The 17,066-nt window shown below is 45.4% G+C and overlaps 1 protein-coding gene across 1 annotated transcript in view; it reads left to right on the top strand.

The window, feature by feature from the left end:
• The first annotated feature begins 840 nt into the window (after positions 1-840).
• The window catches only part of LOC147443426 (phragmoplastin interacting protein 1-like), a 74,370-nt gene continuing 58,144 nt past the window's right edge, over positions 841-17,066 (top strand). The window contains exons 1-2 of the mRNA XM_086529299.1: positions 841-1,518; positions 1,589-1,766. Coding sequence (XP_086385425.1) covers positions 1,046-1,518; positions 1,589-1,766 — 651 coding nt within the window. The 5' untranslated portion in view covers positions 841-1,045. The remainder of the gene's footprint in view (positions 1,519-1,588; positions 1,767-17,066) is intronic.

Genomic DNA, 17,066 nt, shown 5'->3' with positions numbered 1-17,066 from the left:
CCATAAATTAGAGACATAGATACCTCTCCCTCTCTTTCTCTCTCTCAAGCTGCTCGATAAGTGCACTACTCTCTTTCTCTCTCTCCCCCAAATCTCGCTCTCTCTCTCTCTCTCTCTCTCTCTCTCTCTTGTTGAATCCTTGGAGCTCCATTCTAAAACTCTTGGAGCTCGCCGACCTATAGGTACCTTGGTAAGTTGGTAGAGAGAGAGAGAGAGAGAGAGAGAGAGAGAGAGAGAGAGAGAGAGAGAGAGAATCACTCTTCTTCTGAAAAGCTATAATCAACGATCAGGGGTATTTTGAGAATTTTAAAAACTTTGAAGGGCATTTTGGGAATTTATGACAAAATATTTTGGAAGTTTCGAAATTTGAGGGGTATTTTGGAAATTTTCGTATAGAAAACGAAGCCAAGATGTCGAGTCCTCTCTCTCTCTCTCTCTCGCCCACGCGCCCTGTGAGGGGTCTCTCTCTCCCTCTCACTCTCTATGTGTGTGGCGGATGGCCATCTAAGGGGTCTCTCCTCTCTCTCTCTCTCTCTCTCTCTCTCTCTCTCTCTCTCTCTACGGCGGTAGGCAATAAGCAACGGCCACGGGATGGGGAAGCAACGGCCACGGGATGGTCGGTGGCCTCTGCGATACCCAACCAAAAAAAAATGACAATCTCGCAGCATGTTGGAACTCAATCCCTTCCTCTGTCACGCTGTTTTTGAATTAGGCCTCGTGCCGACAGCAGAGTGCACTCCTTTAAAAGTGCCGGATCATGCTAAGCTCGCCACGTGTCCGAGGGGAGGGGCCGGAATCCCTTCCCCCATTATCTATTAGTATAGGAGACCTAAGGACAGTCTCGCAGCATGTTGGAACTCAATCCCTTCCTCTATCATGTTGTCACGCTGTTTTTGAATCGGGCCTCGTGCCGGCAGCAGAGTGCACTCCTTTAAAAGTGCCGGATCATGCTAAGCTCGGCATGTGCCCGGGGGGAGGAATCCCTTCCCTATCAGTATAGTATAGAAGTATAGTGCTCTCGTTCTTTCCTTCAGAGCTTAGAGCAATGGTGCTCTCAAATAAGAAGCTCAAACAAAGGCTAGGAGCAGAGTCTGGAGGTCAACAAGGCAGCGTTCTTCTCTCTCCTGGGAAGCCCAAAACCGTCAACAAGCGTGAGAAAAGGCGACAGCGACGCCAACAGCCGGAGAGTATTCCAGCTCACCATCCTGCATCGCCAGAGACTTCTCCCATCGCCCTAACCGAGCTAGATACTTACCATCGCTGTATAGAGTCCCTTCTTCATAAAGGTGATTTGAGTTCCTCATTAGGGCAAGGGCAGGATGCAGAGGACGTACCACTGCCCCCACGTTCGCCAGTAAAGAAAAGCCAGGATGCAGAAGTAAGCTTGGCCCCTTTAACCAACAACGAACAGAATACCCTAAATGTGGAAAATTCCAGCTTACCCACACCGCATTCCAAGTCCAGAAAGCGGAAAAAGGCCTCAAAAACAACGGAAGAGCCTGATGAAAAGGATCACAGGTTTGATTGTGTTCTTTGATCCTGTCAATTTCCTCCCAGGCTTGTGCTGATAGGGTTCTGCATTTTACAGCACCAAAGATCAAGATTTAAGTGAGTCACGAACTGTGTACGTGGGCGGCATACCTTACTATTCTTCTGAGGATGACATTAAAGCCTTTTTTGGTGATTGTGGCACTATCTCTGAAGTGAACTTGAAGACTTTCAGTGATAGTGGGAAATTTCGTGGAATTGCACTTCTCACTTTCAAGGTACATCTGCTTTTGTCTGTTTTATTTTGTTTGGACGTTCATGAGCGACAGCTAATGGCGAATGGTGACTTCAATTTTGTCTTTCTCTTGAAGTCCTAAATTCGTACAAGCTTTTTTTTAAAAGGCTAGTGGCCCCTTGCTTTAATATTGTAGTACAAGCTGATTGATTACTGTCAAAGTCATAGCATCTCAAGTGAATAGCCCAATGTGATCCCAATATTTATTTCTTCTAAAGGTATTTATTTTACTTATTTGACAAGATTCTGGGTAGGGCAATGCTCTAAGAAAGGTACTTATGGACCACAAAGTAGTATATAAGAAGCACCGAGCCCCCATTGTATCATAATCTATTTCATTGCCCAGCTGGTTGGTTCAGCCTGCATGCGAGAGGTGGGCAGTCTTGTACACATTTGGCTACTCTACATGTAGGGCGTCTTGAGACGTTGCCCCAGTAGGGAATCTAAGCCATTGTTTGCATTATTGTGAGCATTTTGAAATGCGCGGCTCAAGGAATCCATCATGGTGGTGCCTAGCCTCTTTGAGCATTTTGAAATGCACATACGGAGTCGTAGATAGAGAAGGTCATTTGAAGGGCGTTTTGAAAGGCTTCTTAGTAGAGGGGCACCGGTCGACACTCAAAGGGGCTAGCAAGTGTCGGCATTTTGAAACGCTATGGCTGTTTGGCAAGTCATGCTTGGAGCATCTTGAGAAGGCGGTGGAGACATCTTTTGATGTTCTTTTGGAGAGCGAAGAGCAAATCAAAGGCTTGCTAGGGCTTGGACGCGACTTGCTGAGGCTCGAACCAAAGAGATGGCACTCTCATGCTCGAGGATAGTGAGAAATTGAACGACGACAACTATGCTCATTTGAAACTTGTGAATGCAAGTCTGGTTTTCATGTAAAGCATTGTGGGACATCTTCGACGGCTTAGAGGTGCGAGCTAAGAGGGAAAACAACAATAGGTACTCGCCTTCAGGACAAGGAGCATCTCAAATCATGCGTTGATTGGGATGCGAGCAATGCGAATGTAAGGTGCAACGGAAGTGAATGTTGAACTTTGCTCAAGATGAGTGCTCCGAACTATGCTCAAGGTTCCTTTTACTTACGGAAGGGAGAGCCTTCCGTTCCTTTAGTGAGAGAGTGCAAATGATCACAAAACAAGTGGATAAACACTGTGAATGAAGATACTGAGACTGAGAGATAGAGAGAGAAGAATACGACACCAGAATGTTGTCAAACCCTCCTCCGAATCTATGTGAGAGCGGTCTACTATTGATTGCACAAATCTCTACAATGCTTTGGACTTGCCGACGATGTTGACGACGACGAGATGGACTGAAATCTGAAAATGCTAAGGGCTGAAATCTGCAAATCTTTATCCGCTGAATTCTGACTCTATATTAGTGACGATATCGATGGCGACGATGCGGCGATGACGCACTGAAAACACAGATGCTGAAAACTACGTTTTCCGGGCTCAAACTGCAAACTTCGATGGATCTGACCGTGCGGTGAGGATCTGCTGCGGGAAGGTGAGATCTGCGAGGTTCGGGTCTTGTTTTGCAGAAAAGTGACTGCTGAAAACTGAAAACGCTGGTGCTTCTTGGGGTTCCGTCGCAGTGAATCTGCAAAACGCTAGGGTTGCTACTTGATCCAAAAACACTAGGCTTGAATCTGGAGTCTTGTTGCAAAAAACGCTAGTGTTTCTGTTGGTCCTGCTGTTGCCGGCTGCACTGCAATGCAAAAACGCCAGGGCTGACCTGTGGATGAAAACGCTAGGCCTTTGCAGATGCAAAAACCGCTAGGTGTGCTGATGGGGTCTTGCTGAGAAGTTGCCTGTTGAACAGAGTGATCCTGCTGCCTCTTCTGCCATAAAGTGCTAGCGCTAGGTTTCTTATATACATGCTTGGTAAATTTGCCCTACCTAGTTCCCAACAAAAGTCACTTAAAAATGGTAAGTGCAAAATGTCAAAGATAGGGAAAATAGGTCTATGAAGTGTAAAAATGCTCCTGATGGGTTCTGATGGAAATCTGATGGTCATGCTCTGTGCAACCAGAGGATATGCATATAATCTAAGTGTTTGGACATGCACGGTCTGCGAACAGACTCACAAAAGTGCCAGATCACTTCCTATTCTAGACTGACTGAACTGAACTGAACGCTTGCATGAAGTAGCTTGTCCACGTGCATGTAGGGTTAGATGTGTCATGTGAAATCCCCTCCTTTTCAAAGTGAGGTATTGATACCGAACTGTATGGCGTCGAGGGAGATCGCCAACAGCGTCTGGAATCTTGGAAAGGACTCTTCGCCGGCCCACTCTGATGCGTGGGTCATGTGATACTTGAACTTCATAAAGATGTGCAACGCTTACTTCTTTGGGCCGCGCCGAAAGCGACAAAGTCTTCAGCGGCTCCTTCAATGCTTCAACTTCGTCTATAGTCATGCGTCTACGTTCTTCAAGAATCTCCGAGGATGAAAATCTTTAAAGAATGTGCATGCAATGTAAATGAACATATAGACGGAGTGCCAAACCGTTCATCAAACACACGCAAACAATGGGGTTGAAACTTGTCTTTCTGATCTAAATCAATCAATTGTGGCAAATCACAATGGAAATGCCGATGCTTGATGCTCAATCCTTGTTGTGCTCTTTCGGAGCTTGTGTCATGCCATGGAAGAGACATGGAAGGTGAATTCCTTGAATGCAAACATGTCATCTTTTCATGAGTAATCCGCATACATCCGTGCTCATTCATGAGTGAATCGTGCTCAACGTACAATATCTTATGCCTATGAAAAGGGATATTGGAATGGAGAATACTTCCTGTGGGGGTTCTTTGGACCTCGACTTGAGAGCCAAGATCGGTTCTTCGTGATCTATCGAATCTGCAATGAGGTTAGCTTCACTAGACAAAGTATCAACCAAACCATCAACCTTGTGAACAATCACATCATCTTCCTGCAAATCATCATGCTTGTGAGAAATCACATCGTGATCATGCAAACCATCATGCTTATCATTATCATGCAAATCATGTGTGTCATGCTTTGGAAAAGAAGAGACTGAGAGAGTCTCCTTTTCCTGATTCTGTTCAATCTCTGCCTACACATTAGAAAAGAGTCGCAACACCTCTTTCATGTGTTGGTAGCCCATCGCTTTTCTTGCTTTGTTCTCGTCATCGAATTCTACTTGTCTTTCTTTGTTCTCGCGATCAAATTCTGCTTGTCTGTAAGGTGCAGTGGAATGAATGTTTGGACTTTGCTCAAGATGAGTGCTCCAAATTGTGCTCAAGGTTCCTTTTTGTTCTTATGGAAGGGAGAGCCTTCTGTTCTTAATGAGAGTGCAATGATCACAAACAAGTGAATGGACACTGTGTGTGCAAGTGTATGAGACTGAGAGATAGAGAGAGAAGAGAATAGGACACCGGAGACGTAAAACCCTCCTCCGAAGGCCCCACTCTCGTCGGCGAGAATGGTCTACTATTGATTGCACAAACTGGTACAATGAGGATGCATGTGACTGATGCAAGTCTAGACTATGTCGGTGTCGTCGATGGGGGTGACGAGGCCGACGCTAGGGCTGAAAACTGAAGGTATGTATCTGCTGTCCAAAAACGCTTAAGGCTGAAATTTGAGGCTGATTTCTGCTGCTGAACAACGCTGATTCTTTGCTGGTCTTTATGGCTGAAAACTGCACTTCTTGTAGGGCTGAAAACTGATGGCTTAGGGTTGAAAACTGATAACGCTGGTGGCTCTTGATGTTCCGTCGCGATGATGTGCAAAAACGCTGAGGTTGTGATGCAAACCAAAAACGCTAGGGCTGAAATTGTCTTCTGCTGTCGTAGGTTGTTCTGCAAAAGCAAAACGCTAGGCTGATCTGCTGCGTCTTGACGACGCCGGGGCTGATCTGCTGTGCACAAATCGTCGGGGCTGATCTGATGCACAAACGCTAGGTCTCCTGTGGAGAAAAGGCCAGAGTAGTCGTGGGGGTTGGTCTTGCTGAGAAGTTACCTGTTGAGCAAGGTGCTCCTGTTGCCTCTTCTGCCCATTAGTGCTAGTCTAGGTTTGTTTATATACAAACTTACTCAATTTGCCCTACCTACTTTCCAACAAAAGTCACTTAAAAATAACAAGTGAAAAATGTCAAAAATAGGGAAAATAGGCTAAATGCACTGGAAAATTCCCTTGAAGGATTCTGATGGGAATGCTTATGATCATGCTATGTGCAACCAGAGGATATGCATCTACAGTAAGTGTTTGGACATGCACGGGCTGCGAACAGACTCACAAAAGTGCCAGATCACTTCTAATCTAAACTGACTGGACTGACTGAACCCTCGTCGTGCTGTAGCTTGTCCACGGACACAGGGTTGGATGTGTCACGTGACATCCCCTCCTTTTCAAAGTGAGGTACTGGTACCGAACTGTATGGCGTCGAGGGAGATCGACAATAGCATCCGGAATCCTGGAAGGGACTCTTCGCCGGCCCACTCTGATATGTGGGTCGTGCGGTACTTGAACTTCATAAAGGTCTGCAATGCTTGCTTCTTTGGGCCGCGCCGAGAGCGACACAAAGTCTTCTGAGGTTCCTTCAATGCTTCAACTTCGTCTCAAGTCATGCTTCTTTCTTCTTCAAGAATCTCCATGGCTGTAAATTCCTGAAACCATTTTCAACACAAAACCATGAACATACCCATTTCATGTAAAGTGACTGGAAAAAATCTCGTCTTCTCTAAAGACTGTGCATGCAATGTAGATGAACAAATAGACGGAGTGCCAAACCGTTCACACACACGCACGCAAACAATGAGATCGCATCTTTCTCTTCTGATCTAAAACACTGAACTGTGGCAATTCACAACGGAAATGCCCATGCTTGGTGCTCATACTTTCATGTGCTCTTTCTACGAATGTGTCATGCCAAGGAAGAGACATGGAATGTGACTTCCTTGAATGCATACTTTTCAGCTTTTCATGAACAATCCGTATACATTCGTGCTCATTCATGAGTGAAACGTGCTCAACGTACAATATGTCATGCCTAGGAAAAGGGATCACATAAAGATACTGACTAAAATATAGGAAACGATCACGAATGAGACACTCGTACAATGCGTGCGTACTAATCAAGCGAACACATAATACTTCCTGTGAGGGTTCTCTGGACCGAGGCTTTAGAGCCAAGATTGGTTCTTCCTGAAGGGGTGCTTTGGACCTATTCCCGAGAGCCAAGATCGGGTCTTCGTGATTGATCGAATCTGCAACGAGGTTAGCTTCGCTAGAAAAAGCATCAAGTAACTCATCATCCTTGTGAACAATCACATCTTCTCCATGCAACTCATCATGCTTGTGAGAAATCACATCTTGATCATGCAAATCATCATGCAAATCATTGTCATTCAAATCATCATGCAAATCATGTGTGTCTTGCTTTGGAGAAGAAGAGACTGAGAGAGTCTCCTTTTCCCGAATCTCTTGTATCTATGCTTGAACTTGAGAAACGAGTTGCAAGAATTCTTTCATGTGTTGGTCGCTCTTTTCTTTGATGGCTTTGTTCTCGTGGTCATATTCTGCTTGTCTTTCGTTGTTCTCGCGATCAAATTGTGCTTCTCTTTCTTTGTTCTCGCGATGTATGGTTGCCACTCTTTTTGTGTATTGACGCTCTATGGCTGCCATCTTTTCTTCGTGTTCACGCTCTATTTTTGCTTTTCGGTCTAACTTCTTGTCCATAAACAACTGCGGCAACTCCTTCATAGGAGTTAGTGCAATCCTTGACGTAGATGGGGAAGGGGGAGGGTCGGAAAAACCTCCTGGTGGGGAAAATTCTTCTTCGCCTGTCACGTGACACATCCAACCCTATGTATCCGTGGACAAGCTACAGCACGACAAGGGTTCAGTCAGTCCAGTCAGTCTAGATTAGAAGTGATCTGGCACTTTTGTGAGTCTATTCGTTCACTGTGCATGCCCAGTCACTTAGTGTAGATGCATATCCTCTGGTTGCACACAACATGATCATAAACATTCCCATCATAGTCCTTCAGGGGAATTTTCCAGTGCATTTAGTCTATTTTTCCTATTTTTGACATTTTCACTTATTATTTTTAAGCGACTTTTGTTGGAAAGTAGGTAGGGCAAATTGAGTAAGTTTGTATATAAGCAAACCTAGACTAGCACTATTTGGCAGAAGAGGCAACAGGAGCCAAGCTCAGCAGGCAACTTCTCCAACAAGACCCTTGGCGGATTTCCTCCAAGCAAAGAAAGAACCATTCCCATAGCCTAGCATTTTCCTTCCACAGGTGTCCCTAGCGTTTTGGATCAGATCTTCACCACCGGCATATCCCATCCCCTAGCGTTTTGAAGAAGATTATCGCCTACAGAGCTGTCACCAACGTGTGACTACTATCTATCCTTTTTGTTGATTTCTTTCTTATTATCTATTTACTTTCACTTTTTGGAAACACCCCTCGGGAAATCTAACTGCCCTGCATTGCATAGCTAGTGTGGAACTGTCCAGAGGGAGTCCAGGCCTGAGGGCAAGAGAGCACTAAGGTTGGACAAGGACTATGGTTAGCCAAGTGGGGTCATTGACTAGCCAAAGTGGAATCCTTTGCTACAGAGGCTACATTTCAGTTCTGGATGTGGCCGCAGTGTACAAAGAGGGTCGGATGACCTAGAAAGATACAATGGCAGCATCTCCTAAAATTTAGGGAACTGCTATTTTGGGACTTGAAAATGTCTTCGCGTCATTACGTGCAGTTTGACATGGGGATCATTTTGTTACTCTCTAGCCAAGTCAACAGAGGCTGCAGGTGTGATATTTTTAGATCGGAGGGTCTAAAGCGGGAAAATGCACAAATGAGTGACACTTGGCACTCTGAGGCCAGTTTACTACTTATAGAGAAGGCAAAAACGTGATTTATAGCTGGGAGGCTCATTCTGCAAGTTCCTGTCACATGTTAAGAGCTATGGAGTGCTTGCTTTCCCTCCTATGTACAGTGCGGTGCCAGGAGTGATGCCCTGCACGCTACGCATTGCCCTCTCTCTCCCCTTTGGCAGTATGTTATGCCCCACTAGTGGGCTTTTCATTTGACCAATGTACAGTTGTGTGGGTTCATGCGCGATTGCCGAGGCAAGAGCCTCTTGCACAGGTACTGGATTAGCTAGCGGCTAATCCCCCCGCAGGTACAGGTGAATTCGGAGAGGTTTCACGCCAAAAATCTCGTCCGATTCAAAGGGCAAGTAGCTCTACAGGTGCGGGAGCTCGAGGACTTGCTAAGGATGCGACCGGCACGCTAAACGAAGCCCGAAACAGTGAATTACAGCCTGCTGTGTATTTTTGCAGGTTTAGGGTTTTGGCCCTAAACAGACCCTAATACCCCCAAGAAGTTCGGGGACGCAAGGGGACCGCTGTACAGGTGATCTGGCGCATTTTCAGGGCTGAAAACAGAGAATTCAGCGTGCTGCAGATTCTCGCCAGGTTTTGCAAAGTGCCCGTATGCGTCGGGAAAGTCAGCCAATGCGTGGGAATACTGACTGTGAGGGGTCCTAGTACAGTTATGCTGCCGAAATCGGGCCGAAACAGTTGAAATTCAGCCGAGTTTGTGCGGGGCAACTTGTAGGGATCCACAGCGTTTATTCCCTCTTTTGAACAATAAAGAAATACCGAAAGGGGCGCCTAAGTTAGGGGCCAATCTGGTGTCGGTCTTCTCATACAGGTGCATTCTAGCATCTGTATCCCATTCCCCTCTCTTGTGTCACTATAGCGTAGGTATAATAGACGACTAATAATGGGTGAAAGCTAAATCAAGGTTTGAAGTAAAGCCTACGGCCCTTTTTGGATTGAACAGGCCGGTTTCATGGTTCCATGGACGGGATTAAATCACTTTTCCCATAGAAGTGAGCCTTGGTCAGTTTTGGGCTTGAAGACATAGGGGATCATAGACCAGACACAAGGAATTGCAATTATGGCTGACAGACCAGATGATGTGACTGAAGAGGTTTCCTCTTCATAGGGTCAACAGACACATGAAGTGGGTGAGTCCTCAAGACCACCACAGACGGATGATGATATATTCAGGACCCAGTTGGCTACTGTTGTGGCTATGTTCACACAAGTAATGCAGAACCCGAGGTTTTTAGCCTTTCTGCAACCTCCTGTTCCGTCTCAGCAAGTTGGGTCATTGGATCATATTCAAAAGCCTGTTAAGGCTCGAGCACAGGTGATTCATACCGCACAGTCAATGGAAACACCTGTACACTTGACGGAGAACATGCAGTCTCCACAACCTATGCCTAAGGTGCAAGAACAGGTGGCTGAGATGCCAGTCTTTCAAGCTGTACCAGTTCAGCCCGCCACCTTTCAGCAGCCTATAGCTGGTTCTAATGGGCAGGGAAGCAACCTACAGGCTATGCAACAGGTCTTCCCACCACCTTCAGTACACCCTGGCTATTTTGGAGGTGGATCCGTATTTCAGAGCATGGCTGGTCATGCACCTGGAAATCAGTATTATACGCCAGGAACAGTGTTTGGGGGTGCTCAAACGATGATGCCTAATCCCATGTATGGTGTCACGGGCATGCTACCAGGGTTTCAGAGTACTCAGGGCCAATTTGGGATGCCACATGCAAATTTTGGTATGGCTGGAATTACAAATCAGCAGCCAAATATGGCATTTCCAGGTCAACTTAATTGCGGTCAGGGAACACAAATGAACCCTATCAGTGTTCCCATGTTTCAGTCACTTCCATATGACAATTTGACGCCGCTAGAGAGGCCAACTCCATACAAAGAAGGTGGCAAAGGTGTGACATTCACGACCTTTACAGGGTTCGATGACAGGAAGAAGGCTCTCTCATTTCTCCAGCAGTTTGACAAGGCCTATGCAGGGGGAAACTTTACAGAGGCTTCAAAGGTCCGCAAGGCAGCCACTTTCTTGACAGGGAATGCGGGACACTGGTGGACAACTTTATTGCTTCAAGGGCAAGCTCCGTCCACATGGATTTACTTCAAGCAGATTTTTGCAGCAGCATGGTTATCTGATGACTTTGAAGCAGATGTCATGACAGAATGGCACCAGCTTAATGCTGCCACTTGCAGAAATCTGGATGATTACAATCGGAAGTTTTGGAAAGCTCTACTTCCAGTAACTTCCTATAGGTTTGTGCCATTGACAGAACAGATTGAAAAATACTGTTGTGGCCCACCTAAAGGATTGAGGAAATACTGCACGAAGACCAAAGTCACTACTTTGACGCAGCTCATCGAGGTAGCAAACACTGGCAATGGTTTGCTCAAGGGAGAAGATTGTGAATTTAACACTGGCGTCAAGGCAGGATCAGGCAAGAAAAATTCAGCCAAGAAGCACATTCCCAATGAGGCTCCTAAAGGGACTCAGGAGTCAGCCAACGCAGGGAAAGATAAAGCTACGGCTGAATCAGAAAAGGAACCAGCAAAGAAATGGAAAAGACGTTTTCCTCGCAAGTCAGAAGAGCAAAAGAAGGTCCTGAGGGCAGAGAATAAATGCTTTATATGTGAGCAGACTGGCCACATTGCTTACAATTGTCCTACAAAGAAAAGGCCAGCTGATTCTGAAGACAAGGAGGTCAAGAAAGGAAAGAAGCCCATGGCTGGTCTAGTGCCAGATATGGTGGGCGACAAGCCAAATTCAGATGCAAGTGAGCTTTGCAGAGCATGGGGAAAGGTCAGGGATCAAACAATGCTTATCTTCTTCGATCCAGGTGCCAAAGCCAACTTCATTTCCCCAGAATTGGCTTCAAAGTTGGGAATCAGACCTGAAGAGATGGGGTATACAGCAGAGGCAGGTTTGGCATGTCCTGGCCATACAGAGGCTGTCACACCCATCATTGGAAAGTTGCGTCTACATATCCAGTCCTATGTAGATGCTGAAGAATTTTACATCATGCCACTGGACGGATGTGATGTGTTGTTAGGTATTCCTTGGTTGTTTCGTGTACAGGGAATCATGGATGCCTACAACAAAAAGATCACTGTACAGAGCAGGGGAAAGACTCACATTCTGGATGTAAAGCTTAAAGGGGAGTCTATTCCCGCTGTATCAGCTTCTGCTATTACTTCTGTAATGAAAAAGCATCTTTCTGCGTACTTGGTTTTTGCACGTGAAGTGTCAGATTGTGATGAATCAAATTTATCTATGCTAGATAAAGAAAGGTCAATGTTTTTACAACAGTATAGTGACTGCTTTTCCGATTCATTACCGTCTCAATTACCGCCAGAGAGACCCGAGGACCATGCGATAGATTTGGTGCCAGGCAGTAGCCCACCAAATAAGCCTCCGTACAGGGTTAGTGCGGCTCAGCAGAAAGAGACAAGGGGCCAAGTACAGGAGCTGTTAGAAAAGGGGCTGATTCAGCCTAGTTCATCTCCATTCTGTTCTCCAGTGTTGTTGGTGCAGAAAAAGGATGGCTCATGGCGTATGTGCATAGACTACCGTGCACTGAACAAGAATACCATCAAGAATAGGTTCCCTATACCTAGAATTGATGATATTATGGACAAATTAGAAGGAACAGCTATGTTTAGCAGGATAGATCTAAAGAGTGGGTACCATCAGATCCGCATTAGATCAGAGGATGTGCACAAGACTGCTTTTAGAACGACGTTTGGCCTTTACGAATTTTTAGTGATGCCCTTTGGTCTCACAAATGCTCCTGCTACGTTCAATAGGATGATGGACAGAATTTTCCGTCCACACCAGCAATTTGTTGGTACATTCTTTGATGACATGATAGTCTACTGAAAGAATGAAGAGGAGCATAGGCATCACTTGGCCATTGTGTTCAAAGAGCTACACAATCATAGGTTGCTCATCAATGCAAAGAAAAGTGAGTTTTTCCTGGAAGAGATTCACTTTCTGGGACACATTGTCTCAAGGGATGGTGTCAGAATGGATCCTGCAAAAGTTGAAGCGATCAAGTCATGGCCAAATTTGAGGACGGTGCATGATGTCCGAAGCTTTTTGGGACTATGCTTCTATTACAGAAGGTTTATCCGAAATTTCGCTGAGATTGCTTCACCTTTACATGCTCTTCAAAAGAAGGCAGTCACCTTTAGATGGACACAGAAAGAGATTTTAGCTTTTAATCTCTTAAAGCAAAAGATGACTTCAGATCCAGTCATTGTGTTGCCAGATCTTAGGAAGTCATTTGTGGTCCAGTGTGACGCCTGTGGTAGTAGCATTGGTGCAGTGCTAATGCAAGATGGCAGGGTAGTAGCCTATGAGAGCAGAATTTTGCAAGGGCCAGAGATGACCATGCAGGTCTATGAGAAAGAGTTACTGGCTGTGATTCATGCGCTCTTAAGTTGGAAACACTACCTGCTAGGTGCAGATTTCGTTGTCCAAACGGACCATCAGACCTTGCGATACTTCTTGACACAGACAAAGTTATCTGAGAAGCATATGCGATGGGCAAATATCTTGTCCATGTTCCATTTTCAGATTGTGCATGTGGAAGGCAAGAAGAACGTTGTGGCTGATGCCTTGTCAAGGAAGCCACAAATTTCAGCTGTGTCAATTCCTTATCATCATGAACTTGATGATATGAGAGAACAGTATGAAAATGATGAAGATTTTGCAAGGGTCTTCGAGCAGCTAATGCAAGGACAACGTCATGAACACTATCTTCTTAAAGACGGGTTCATGATGATGCATGGCAGATTGTGTGTCACAAAGCCATTGCGACGCAAAGTTATGGAAGAGTCATGTCCCACCGTATGCAGGGCATCGTGGTATCAATGCTACAGTTAAAGCAGTTGAGACATTCTTCTATTGGCCTACATTGAGAAGGGATGTGGATGCCTTTGTGCGGGAATGCCTAATATGCCAAAAGGTCAAGTTTGACAGGCAAAAGGCACCAGGATTATTGCAACCACTACCTATTCCAGATAAACCATGGGAAAGTATTGCTATGGATTTTATCTTTGATCTTCCGAGAACGCAGACAGGAAACGATGGTATTTGGACCATTATTTGCAGATTCAGCAAACAGGCTCATTTTATTCCTGTCAGGAAGAAGATAAAACAGATCATATGGCACGCTTGTTCATGAGCAATATTTTCAAGTATCATGGCATGCCACAGTCGATCGTTAGCGACCGTGATCCACGCATGACAAGTTTGTTCTGGAGAGGCTTGTTTGAGAATATGGGCACAACGCTCAAATTCTCTTCGTCATTTCATCCTCAAACAGATGGGCAGTCAGAAGAGGCAAATTCTACTGTCCTAGATCTGCTGAAGTGTTATGTGTCAGAGCATAAAGAAAAGTGGGAGCAGTATTTGCCATTGGTGGAGTATGCATACAATAATACAGTGCATTCATCAACTGGCAAGGCACCTTTTGAGATAGTTGAAGGTTGCAAGAAAGTTCCTCCCATACTGCATACAAAGGACAAGATATTTGAAGCAGATAAGTATGTTCAAGACATGGATGAAATGTACAAGAAGGTCAAAGTGGCCTTAGAAAGGACTCAGGCAAAGCAAAAGAAAGCAGCTGATCGTCACCGTCGTGAAGTGGTATATTCACTTGGTGATTGGGTGCTTTTACGTTTTGAAAAGGCAAGGTTAAAGAAGATGAAGGGCAAGGAAAGACTGTTTCCAAAGCTCAGCATGCGTTACTATGGGCCTTTTCAAGTGTGCGACATAATCAGTGATGTTGCATATAGGTTGATTGCATGACAGTTGGAAGATTCACAATGCGTTTCACGTGAGTCTTCTCAGACCCTATGTGGGTGATGTGCCAGAAGATATGCCAGCTGAAGATCAGTCGGAAGTCGAGGAACTTGACGAGATCTTGGTCCCTGAACAGATTTTGGCACACAAAGAAAGGAAAGTGAAAGGCAAGGTTGCTAGGCGTTACTTGGTAAAGTTTAGAAACTATCCACCAATGGATGCTAAGTGGATGGAAGAAGGTGAACTTGCAGAGTCACCAACTGTGTTATCACTTTATCTTGAAGCCTTCGATTTGCAACCTACCTTGACCCTTTGAGTTTCAGAGCTACATGGATTGTCAGTGTGACAATGGCTTTTGAAACAAATGATGTACATGGTATTTAAAGTGAGCTCAAATCAAATACATGTTACATGAATGTTAGAGCTCTACAGATTGTCAGTTTGGCAATTGCTCTTATGGAATGTCCAAAAGTGTGGTTAGTGCTATAGAAGTGAATATTTCTTGTCAGTTTGTCAAGGATACAGTAGTTACTTCTATTAAAGAGTACATGTGTAACTGCATTCTTAAACTGTCGGTTTGGGTATGCTCGAAAGTGTTACGGGATCCAACGTGTACTATAAGACAGTGGCAAAATGTGCAGCTACCATTTTGTCATTGGAAAGTTAGTGACTCAAAGCAATGGCAGAGTGCGCAGCTACCACTATGTCATTGGGACAGGGTTCACACGCAGGCAATACATGTGTCGACGAGGTGTTGAATACACCAGGGTTGACAATGAGCATGTATGTGTCGTATATGTGTCGACAGGTGTTGAATACATCAGTGTTGACAGTAGGCATGTACGACATAGATGCAAAGGAAGACGTTTGAGATTTCAAGAGGGGGGTATGTCACTAGCGTGTGACTACTATCTATCCTTTTTGTTGATTTCTTTCTTATTATCTATTTACTTTCACTTTTTGGAAACACCCCTCGGGAAATCTAACTGCCTTGCATTGCATAGCTAGTGTGGAACTGTCCAGAGGGAGTCCAGGCCTGAGGGCAAGAGAGCACTAAGGTTGGACAAGGACTATGGTTAGCCAAGTGGGGTCATTGACTAGCCAAAGTGGAATCCTTTGCTACAGAGGCTACATTTCAGTTCTGGATGTGGCCGCAATGTACAAAGAGGGTCGGATGACCTAGAAAGATACAATGGCAGCATCTCCTAAAATTTAGGGAACTGCTATTTTGGGACTTGAAAATGTCTTCGCGTCATTACGTGCAGTTTGACATGGGGATCATTTTGTTACTCTCTAGCCAAGTCAACAGAGGCTGCAGGTGTGATATTTTTAGATCGGAGGGTCTAAAGCGGGAAAATGCACAAATGAGTGACACTTGGCACTCTGAGGCCAGTTTACTACTTATAGAGAAGGCAAAAACGTGATTTATAGCTGGGAGGCTCATTCTGCAAGTTCCTGTCACATGTTAAGAGCTATGGAGTGCTTGCTTTCCCTCCTATGTACAGTGCGGTGCCAGGAGTGATGCCCTGCACGCTACGCATTGCCCTCTCTCTCCCCTTTGGCAGTATGTTATGCCCCACTAGTGGGCTTTTCATTTGACCAATGTACAGTTGTGTGGGTTCATGCGCGATTGCCGAGGCAAGAGCCTCTTGCACAGGTACTGGATTAGCTAGCGGCTAATCCCCCCGCAGGTACAGGTGAATTCGGAGAGGTTTCACGCCAGAAATCTCGTCCGATTCAAAGGGCAAGTAGCTCTACAGGTGCGGGAGCTCGAGGACTTGCTAAGGATGCGACCGGCATGCTAAACGAAGCCCGAAACAGTGAATTACAGCCTGCTGTGTATTTTTGCAGGTTTAGGGTTTTGGCCCTAAACGGACCCTAATACCCCCAGGAGGTTCGGGGACGCAAGGGGACCACTGTACAGGTGATCTGGCGCATTTTCAGGGCTGAAAACAGAGAATTCAGCGTGCTGCAGATTCTCGCCAGGTTTTGCAAAGTGCCCGTATGCGTCGGGAAAGTCAGCCAATGCGTGGGAATATTGACTGTGAGGGGTCCTAGTACAGTTATGCTGGCGAAATCGGGCCGAAATAGTTGAAATTCAGCCGAGTTTGTGCGGGGCAACTTGTAGGGATCCACAGCGTTTATTCCCTCTTTTGAACAATAAAGAAATACCGAAAGGGGCGCCTAAGTTAGGGGCCAATCTGGTGTCGGTCTTCTCATACAGGTGCATTCTAGCATCTGTATCCCATTCCCCTCTCTTGTGTCACTATAGCGCAGGTATATAGACGACTAATAATGGGTGAAAGCTAAATCAAGGTTTGAAGTAAAGTCTACCGCCCTTTTTGGATTGAACAGGCCGGTTTCAAGAGCATCCACAACACCTAGCGTTTTTGAAGGAAGCCAGCGTTTTTGACAGATCCTTGACCTAACAGTCTAATCTAGCGTTTTCAGCAGATACCTCCTCAGCTTGCAGCGTTTTTCAGCAATGAAGTACTTGCAGATTCAGCCCAGAAAGACCATCAGTTTTCAGCCTAAAGAAACCTCAGTTTTCAGCCCTAAACCTGCAAATTTTCAGCGTCAAAGACCTACAGA

Source organism: Adiantum capillus-veneris, chromosome 14 (assembly GCF_014529385.1).
Source record: "Adiantum capillus-veneris isolate H3 chromosome 14, ASM1452938v2, whole genome shotgun sequence".
Taxonomy (NCBI): Eukaryota; Viridiplantae; Streptophyta; class Polypodiopsida; order Polypodiales; family Pteridaceae; genus Adiantum; species Adiantum capillus-veneris.
This window is presented reverse-complemented; position numbering and strand designations above follow the sequence as displayed.